This window comes from Olea europaea, chromosome 18, assembly GCF_002742605.1.
Source record: "Olea europaea var. sylvestris chromosome 18, O_europaea_v1, whole genome shotgun sequence".
Lineage (NCBI taxonomy): Eukaryota > Viridiplantae > Streptophyta > Magnoliopsida > Lamiales > Oleaceae > Olea > Olea europaea.
This window is the reverse complement of record NC_036254.1, coordinates 25,411,334-25,421,305: the sequence shown is the minus strand read 5'-3', so window position 1 is coordinate 25,421,305 and position 9,972 is coordinate 25,411,334. Positions and strand designations below refer to the sequence as shown.

The 9,972-nt window shown below is 36.4% G+C and overlaps 1 protein-coding gene across 4 annotated transcripts; it reads right to left on the bottom strand.

Annotated features, from left to right (window-relative positions):
* Positions 1-3,901: 3,901 nt before the first annotated feature.
* LOC111367932 (BEL1-like homeodomain protein 4) lies at positions 3,902-9,637 on the bottom strand. Of its 4 annotated transcripts, none has more exons than XM_022989051.1 (5): positions 9,335-9,637; positions 7,582-9,103; positions 6,553-6,938; positions 5,566-5,626; positions 3,902-4,617 (listed from the first exon to the last, which is right to left on the bottom strand). In XM_022989051.1, the coding sequence occupies exons 2-5, from the start codon at positions 9,025-9,027 to the stop codon at positions 4,102-4,104; spliced, it is 2,409 nt and encodes an 802-aa protein (XP_022844819.1). In that variant the 5' UTR covers positions 9,028-9,103; positions 9,335-9,637; the 3' UTR covers positions 3,902-4,101. The 4 variants fall into 4 exon arrangements, with proteins under 4 accessions (XP_022844819.1, XP_022844820.1, XP_022844822.1 ...); XM_022989052.1 differs by having other exon boundaries at positions 7,582-9,098; XM_022989054.1 differs by having other exon boundaries at positions 7,708-9,103; positions 9,335-9,633.
* Positions 9,638-9,972: the final 335 nt, after the last annotated feature.

Sequence of the window (9,972 nt, the reverse complement as noted above, 5' to 3'; positions counted from 1 at the left end):
AACACCCTCTAAACACACATTCGCCACTCTCACTCTCGCTCTCGCTCTCCCCCCCCCCCAATTTAATCTGGCTACATCTCTCTACCCCTACTCTTCTGTGCCATCTTTTGGACTTCCATTGATTTTCCCCCAGTAGATTTGCTGTATTGAAGCACAATGGAGTCGTCAATGGTGAAGAGAAAGCTTGAAAGGAAATTTTCGTAATATATCCCGAAATTTGGGTAAATTTGCTGGTTAATTGGTTCAATTGATCGATTACCAACTGTATTATGGATCTCAATTGGATGTTGTTGGGTAGAATTCATCATTTGGAATGCATTTAGTCCATCAATTGATCGATTGCCTGTTCGCGACTGTGGAGATTTTTATTCTCGCCATCGACATGTGGGTCTGGTTTTGATGAATCAAGACCATGTAGCTGATCACCTTGGTGAGAATCGGCTGGTGATGGTCCGTGAACATGGGTGTTACCGGAGTGGCAAGAATCTTGATGGAGGCCGTGCATTACTTGTGATTTTGAGGCTCGATTTTGGTCCGATTTGTTTGTTGTTTGGGCTGATGTTTGTAATAGATTTGTGGAGGTTGCAGAGGGGAATTTATTTGTGGTGGATTCTGGTGGCCGTGGTAACTACAAGTTAGTGTTTTGTAATGGATTTGTAGAGGTTGAAGAGTGGAGTGTTGGCATTCGTGATTTACTTGGTTGTTGGGTTGTCAGAAGTTGTGGTGGTAGTGCGATAATGGTGGTTGTGGTGGAGTGTTACAATGATGGTTGTAGTGGAATGTTGGTGATGGATCAATGTCCATAGGTGGTGATGGTGGCTGTGTATAGGTCAAAATCAATTGAGTTTGTGTGACCAAAATCTCTTGAATATGTGACCTATCAAAATACACGTCAAAGTATATAGGTCACATGTTACAGATTCAAGAGGCTTGGTTACAAGCCATTGGATCATATCACGGTTATAGGTCATAGGCTACGAATTCAAAAGATAGAATATGTGACCAATAAATTTGAACATATGTAACCTTGTAACTTATAATTTTTTATCTGTGACCAATGAAATGATTTGTGACCTGTAAATTTTTTACCTGTGATCTCGAAATAATATGTGACCTACAAAATATTTGATTTGTGACCTCGAAATAATCTGTAACCAATTAATTCGATGATATGTGATCAATAATTATGAATCTGCGACCATTAATCGTGTAAGTTTGACTTTATAATATTTAATTAATAAATATTTTCAATTAAATATACATAAACCTGAATTTTAAATTTTTAAATTTTGTGTATGATTTGTGAATTGGTGTAAACAATACACCCTACATATAAATTTTTCCCCTGAACCTATCCCATCAAACATTGGGGCCTACTGTCTGGCAGGTGGATGGTACTTTGTTTGTAAAATTATTGGGCCTAGGGTCCACCAACAAGCAGTTGTCACCTAATGCCTATTGGACTGAATTTTATTTTTATTTTTTCTTCCCTACAAGAAATTAAAAAAAAAAAAAAATCTTAAATTCTCTAGAATACCTTAGCCCCGTTCAATGGATATTATAAAGAAAAATTGGGAGAAAGTGATATCTTATATAGTGATCTTTTAAAGAATATATGAAAAAAATTTGAGTTACGCTCATAATATATTAGTGTGTAAATGTGTGATTAAAAATAAGTATGAAAAATAAATAAATTTTCTAAATTTAATATTTATTTATCTGACCCAACAAGACAAAAAAACCATTCTCAAGTAGTGGGAATCCCTAGGCTAAGTATTGTGGGCCATGCACAGAAAGAACCCACCCACCAGAGATGAAAATTTATGTAACGTGATAAAGCCCTGGGCTCCATCTAGTAAAAATAAAATTTTCTTATATTTTCAACAAAATAATATTATATGTAAATAAATTTTTTTCCCTTATATTTAAACCACATATTTTCCAAAAAATCATTAATCCAAAAAACGCGTTTTTCTCCAAAATAAAGAATTCCTAGTAGTCATGGCAATGGATGGGTCGAGGAGATTTTCTGATGTATTCAACGTACACGACACTAATGTAGAATAAATAGTTTAGTCATACTCTCCAAGTTAATAAGAGTAGGAAGACTACTCAAAAATGAAAAGTTTTGACAGACACTCTACTCTTGGTCCATTATTATCATCTTTAAATATACAAACCTTCAATTGAAATTTTTAGTTCGTGGCTAGAACAAACTTAATTTAACATAGTTGAATTGATTATTGAGCACGTAAATTCTTGTGATGGTAATTTCTTCATTTTAATTAAATATATTCATAATTAGGTTTTTATCGTTGTAACTAAAATATTTATTTATCAATTCTAGAGTTCAGTGATAATACCTACCACGTGCCTCCAAGGAGCCTAGTGTAATATACACTGAAAGAGACATGGCAGGAGGAAAGAAAAATATGGAAAAAAAAAAAAAAAGTTTAGACGTGAATCGTGATTGGTACAAAATAATTGAAAGTATGATATAAAAGATTTTAATGTTAATTATCCAAAATAAGTAATTAACTAGTGATAATGATTTGAGTTGGTGCTTTGCCATGCACGTCAAATTTGGACAAAATCAGATAGTATCATCACAACAACAACTTTAAATTTCTCAAACTGAACATGATAATTTCTGAGTTAAAAAGCAAGAAATTTGGTACAAGGTAATTGTTGCTTTCCATATAGTTTTTCTAAAACTTAAGGGACTGTCATTTGGAATCAGTTATGGTATATCTAACATGATAGATACAACAGATTTTTAATTATAAGCCAAATCAAGAAAATGTGAAATCGACTTGATAGAGTAGTTGTTTTCTATCGTTTTCTCCACCCAACAATATTAAAATTAGTGAAAGATCTAGATCAACTAGATCTTTAATGAACACAATTGGCCACGATTTTGGTTAATACTTACTCTTTTAACATGCTTTATTGAAATCGTGGTACTCTCACTAGCACGATTCTCGAGGTCTATATACAAAGTACGTTGCAATTACCTTCATCATTATTAGATGCTCGACCCGATACATTATCAGATGCTAGAGTGTGGGCCACTCTAATACCATGATCAGGAATAAAATTACATGACTCATAGATAATATCTCGCAATAACAAAAGCAAATATTCGACATATCGATCCTATCAAGAGCAGATTGAAAATCAGACTAGATACTTTGGACGACGTATAGTGAATTACTTGCTGCTATATGCACCACAAGGCCATTTGATATGGCAAACTATAAACCTTCCAAATAAAGAAAGAGCTTCAGCATCCCTACATTAGCTTGGAGACGGCCGCCGCCACCACTTTCGAACTGTCTTTCACTTGCTGCATCCCCTTCACAGGTGGCGGCCATCATTTCACCCTTTGACTCCGGCCCTCGCAGCCGCTTCGCTATGCTTTATCCACCATCGAGCCCTCCAGTATTGTGGCAAGAACTTCAACCAGTGAATTTCTGTTAAAAGGAGAATCCCAGCTCGATCAAATATCTATAATTACACAACATATAAGACTTTTGCGACTCTTGAGAACATTGATGTTATAAAATAGAACCCTTTTATCGAATTTGGTATCTAGGCACTAACAAACTCAAACGAACAATGAAATATGTCTAAAGTTTAAAGTTCAAGCCAGCATTTGCACTCCAAGTTAAGTGTTTTTAGAGGATCGACTATCTTGCGAGACATGTTAAGGGAAAATCATAAATTGATTAAATATAACATATATTAAACTTTTAGTTAAGATGGGAGACAAAGACCCAATGTTAGTCGTCCAATAAATTCATATTCTATCCGTCTTGCATTATTTTCAAAAGATAATGCATGTTAATTAAATTATGAACATTTACCTCACGTCATCTCCCGTTGGACCCAAACAACCACCTTAAATTGAGTCTAGTATATTTAACATATACAGAATATTATAACTATACAATTATGATAAAGTTAGTTCACCTTACGAAAATTACTTTTTTAATTATGTATTTGTCTACAGAGATGAAGAAAACAAAAAATAATCCACTAAGCAAAAGACAGACCAACTGTCGAGATTTACTTATTTTATAAGTGCCGTATCTTTTAGCTCTAACATCCCCCAAAGTCTCTAACTAAAAAGGGACTCTTCTCCGGTAGGTTTCCGGCATGACGTAGCCCTAGTGTGAGTGACACGTCACCTGTACTCGTCCCAAATCTTATAAGCGTAGATTCATCAATGTCAGCATTCCCAGAAACAGCATCAACAGTCCCATATTGGTGGCGAGCGGCTGCCGGAAAAGATTGTGCTGCCACGGCGGAGGTGGAATCAGGCATTATGTTGGGTTGTGTAGCCTGGTTTTCCGATGAAGAGTGAGTATTAATTGCAACGAATGAATGGTCGTTTTCTTGTTCATTGATTTGGGATCTTTTGCCTGATGGAGTAATTGCAGAAGCAGTAGCAGCTGTCTCTGCAGCAATGTTGGTATTGGACTGCTGCTGTTGTCTTGGAGTTTGTGCATTAGTCTCTCTCTCTTCTGCCTCTTCTTCAGTGGCCTCTTGTTGATACATCTCTTCTACCATGGGTTTCCACAAACGGACCCTGGCATTAATGAACCAGTTTGAGACCTGGAATCTCACACAGCAAACAAACTCAACATTATTAGACCATATAAGTCAAGATTTCACTTCAATTGACCAGACCGGCGAACGACTTCTAGAAATTTCATGAAAGTTTTACTAGTTTCATCAGAATCTGCCAACGAAGAATTTGTGAGATTTTTACTGTCATTTTCCCCGTTGACTCATTCAATATTATCACTAAGAAAAAATTACGGTTGATTAGAGAACAATAACAGTTTAATTTTATATATATATATATATATCTTAAAAACGATGTTAAGATTAACTTTACTAGAGTTCACTGTGAATAGGGAAAACCTGAAAGGATTAATTTAATTGAGAAAAAAGAAACATTATTTGTAGAATAAAGTTTACATTTAAAATTCTTTTCATTTTCTGATCAGTGATAATTCAAAACGTGGAACCTTTGTCTTAACTTCACTATAGGGTAGTATGCATGAGAGTGCATTAATTACCGCTAGAACTGAAAAAAATGATTGAAAAAGAAAGAAAAATTTAGCAAAAGTCTTATGTTTCTAGTGCAAATTAATTTATTGTATTTCTTGAGTGGATTTCAATGTGTGGTGGACGTAAGAGAGAGAGAGGCTTGATTTATTTTGTTTGAACTTTGAATAAATAGAAAGATTGAAAGCTGCAAATTTTTCATGTCTCGCTCTACTTGCTTCTATATTGACAGGGTTTCTTTTCTCCATTTCAGATTTCTCTTTGTGGGAAAGAATCCAAAGAAACAAAAGAAATAATTGAAAAGTCTTTAACTTTTTCTTAAACAGAAAGAAGAATAAAAAAACCAAATTTCATGCAAAATCTCTCAGAATAGTAAAAAAGAAATCGTGTTTTTATTATGGTAACTAAACAAGTTTCATCAAATCGTGTCATGCAAATTGTGAAAGAGAAACGTGATTACGTATAAAAAAAACAAAAAAACAAACCAACCTGGTTTCTTGATAGACCAGTCTGTCGAGCCAACAGATGCTTATCTGCATCGCTTGGATACCTGAGAAAGAGAACAGAAAAGAAAAGGACATTACATTCAGAATTCTTACCCAAACCATATAAAGAGATGCACAAGCTTTATACGTTGTTCCGTAAATTGGATCTAAAGCTTTCTTTACTTTTTTTCCTGCGTGGGCATTAAAATCTAAGAGGGAAAAATAATAATCAGTTGCAGCAAGCTGTACAGCAGCAGATTCAGAAGTAAAGTAGACAACTGCACGCCCAGTCACCCCTCTTTTAACATTTACAAAATCCACATATATATTAAAATGTAATTTTTTTTATATACTAGCATGCATAAAGGGAAGGATGAATAGCACTGTAAATTTAAATAAATATGTTTTTCTCTTAAGGTCAACAAAATACTTTAGTGAGGTCGTGCTTTTTGAAAATAGTGCTCTTGTCACAGTTTTAAATTCCACACTGAAAACTAAATTCAAATGAATAAATGTTATTTCTAAAACGATCAAGAGTAACGTAGAGGAGGGGCCCGTGCTATATCTGAGAGAGAGAGAGAGAGATTTGGACGGGTTGTACCTATATCATATGTGTGAAAATGTAGAATCATGATAAAACTACTACCAGTGGCTGCCAGATAGTAGACCTCTTTCCATGTTGCGATGAAAATGTAAGGTAGAAACTGCTGGGATCTTAATATGTGTTATAGTTAATAGTTACAAACCCTACGTAATTGAGATAGAATACTGAAAGGAACGAGAGAACTTGAAAAAAACACTGCTTTATAGTACTGAACCTTTGAAGTCTAAACGATGATCGCAAGAAGAAAAAGAAAGAATAATGAAATGTGTCGAGCATGGTCTAATCATAGAAAACTGCAGTTAATGAAATTATTGCGGTGATGAACTTTTGTTAAGAAGATTCATTTTCAACGAATTAGTTGAAAGAAAAAAGGGCTGAAAAACGTACGGATGCAGAAAATGCTCAAAAAGCCAAGCTCTCAAAATGTTGACAGAGCGTTCAGGCAAGCCTCTTTGGGGTCTCCATGCTTCTTGTTCCATCATTCCCATCTGATGAAATGCTCTTTGCTGTCTAAGGCTTTGTTCCAAAATTCTGAGTCTTGGAGTCTCTCCTTTGGTCACTCCTGATAAACCAGCAGCATCTTTTTCTCCTAAAAGCTCACAGCAGTGTTTCAATTGTGCTGCTATGGCGTCTTTCAGGCACCGGAAATGGCGAGACATGGCCTTCTGTGCAAGTGATGTGTATGGTACGGCCGCTCCAAATCCCATCACCATGTCGAAAGAATTCACCACCATTTGCATCTGCTCGCAGTAATGGTTGTATCTTCGATCCACCTGCAAATAATTTGTTGATCAACATGTTTGGCCGAGCTTAAGAAGTAAAAGTTACTTTTAATTTCAAGTAATTCAAAATTAAGAGTGGACTTTATCGTCATTATTGCACATAAGGGGTCTAGAGTAGAAAAATAATTGTCGAATCATATCTTGGTACAGAGAAATGATTTCCGATATTAATATGTTGAATATATACCCATCTCTCTCCCGTTAGGCCTTCTTTTTCCGAATACAGACAATAAGATTTCCTACGTAGGACTAGGATTATTAGCATAATCAAATGTTGACGATAGAAAGAAAATTAATGGGCAAGTCAACTGAATGGACATCTATTGACTTGTAAAAGTTGGGAGGAAAAAATGAGAAATTCATCCATGTAGATCTAACAGTAATTCAAGATCAAGAATATGGCTAACTTCCCAATAAAATTTAAACAGTTTTCTTATTGACGTGAATCTCATAGTGTTGGTTGTTCGTCTCTCAAAGTTTCACCGAATGAAAATTCTATATGCCCTAATTATACCCCACTAATATAAAAATGAAATTTTTGGGTTTAAAAATAGAGATATATTCCATGAAATTAAACAAATTCAATCTAGGGTGGCCGGCCTTGCCAAAAAAATATAATTTCTGGGAAATTTACCAGGATTTTATGTATCCCATGGTGGACTAAATTACCAAGAAATTTCAGCCCTTGATGATATGTAGAGGAAGAGAGAGAGAGATATTTCAGCGCTTGATGATATGTAGAGAGAGAGTGATTACATGCCTCATCAAGTATAGATGATAGTTTAACCTTCCTTCTCTGATGCTCGAGCCTATCAGCAGCTGATAATGGAGTTGGATCTTTTGAAGACGATGGTGAATTTCCTCCGCCACCACCGGAGCCCCTTGGATTGGAACTAGGGTTTGAAGTATTCTGCTTACCAAATTTATTCTTCTTGAATTGAGACCTACCAACACTACAAAATTCTTCCAACAATTCTTGAGCCGCCTTCGCGTACTTTGAATTCCTTAACATGTGAACCGATGAAAAGGAAGACCCTAATCCGACCTGTAGCTGGTGGTTCGGACCCACTACCCCTTGTAAATGCAGTGGCTGATTACCAACACCACCACCCAGATTCTTGAATTGGTATGGCGTTGAAGTTGACCCTACACCTTGACCAAAAAATAGCATCCCTCCTTCTCCAATTCTCAATTCCTCAGCCTTGGCTGCCTCCAAGTGTTGTAGTGAAGAAGATAATGATAAAGAAAGCCCTTGTCCTTCCACAACTCCCGGAATTTCATTAGGGTTGCTGTCGTTGCCACTGTTTGGAACCCAGGTAAATTGGGATGAGCAGCCGCCGCCAAAAGCCCCTTCTTGGTTGTGGAAGGCTTGGAGAGTGGAAGAAGAAGATGGATTTGGAAGCAACATGTGGAGAGTAGATGAGGATGAAGGCTGAGAAGGATGATGAGAGTGAGATGGAGATGGTGACCTTTGTTGTTGTGGGTTCATCAAGAAAAGCTGCATGGCTGCTGCAGAGTCTGCATTAATGCCTGAAATCTGGTTCTGGTGGTGATGATGAGCAGTGTCACTAACTATAGTCCGTTCTTTTGAATCTCCCAAAGGCCCTAAACCACTCACCCCCAGTCCTTGCCGATTGGAGAACCAGTCACTGGAGACGGCTCCGGTAGGCGGAGTTTGTCTTGAATTCCGGTAATTCTGTGATATCTGGTTCTCTAATAATTCCGTAGCTGTGGCTGTACCAGATGGAAAATTGAACATTTCAGACAAAATTCCGGCGGTTTCATACACCGGAAGTCCACTGGATTCTTCTTCCATACCTACCAATGGAAGTGCCGGCTCAAAGCCTTGAACTCTGAGTTTATCCCGGCTGATCTGCTGTGTTACGAGCTGCGGTTGATGCTGATGCCGCTGCTGCTGTTCTTGTTGCGATCTCTCGAATCCATTCAAGAAACTGAATACACCTTGATGAAATTCTTGGGACATAGAATTGAAGTAATTTTCTTTCTCCAAGATTTTGATTGAATTATGACCCTTCGAATGAGAAGTAACAGAAGAGAGTGGAGCTGCCGCTATTCCCATATCAGTATCCTCTTCTTCATCATAACGTCCTTTTTAGCCCCCTAACAACCGCCCACCTTCTTCTGTATTATCTGCTCTTTTTTTTCATTGGATCCATCCAAGAAAAGAAAAACCCGTCATGGAAATTTGAGTTTTGTTGATCAAACACATAATACGACATAGAAAATAACACAAGATTAAAGAAGAGCAGAAAGAGAAGAAGAATAATTAAGGAAGTGAGGAGTAAAAGTGAAAGCATCGAATGAGTCTTTTGTTGTCGTTCACATAAAAATTTCAGCTTTTTCAATTCATGTTTGTACATACATACCTCTTATAGTTGCAGGTTGTAAAAGTGTGCAGAGCTCTCAGACATCGTTTTCTTTTCTCTGTGGGATTCGGAGAAAAAAATAAATAAAACTGTTTGAATTCTTCTCTTTTTAATTTCTCTCCGAGTCTATATACCTAGGTCTCTCCATATCTCTCTGTCTGTTGTTTCTGAGGCTGTCGTTTCTCTCTCTCTATCTTTCTCTTTCTATCCTTGTTTTCTCTTTGCACTGAGACCTTTGTTGTTGTTCTCTGCAATCGCCTTCTCGAAAGAGAGACCAACAAAAAACAAGAGCATTAAAATAAAGAAATTAGATGCCTTCTTAATATCAACAACCCCATCCTTCCCCACCCTACCCCGCACCTCGCACACGGATATTAATACTTTTTTTTTCCTTCATCAACTTGCAAAGAAAGTTTAAAAGATGGGTTTTCTTGATCCAGCTAGAGACAGAGATAGCAGACCTGAATTATTAATCTCAATTTTTGGAATGACGAGACTACCCCTTCCCGTAATATGAATAGTGAAGAGAATCATTTTCCGTGAAATAATTTAGCAATTTATGAAGCATAAAAATTTAAAAAAAAAAAAAAAAGTGTAGTTAAAAAATTGTGAATCCCATGAAATATATGATTAAAAAT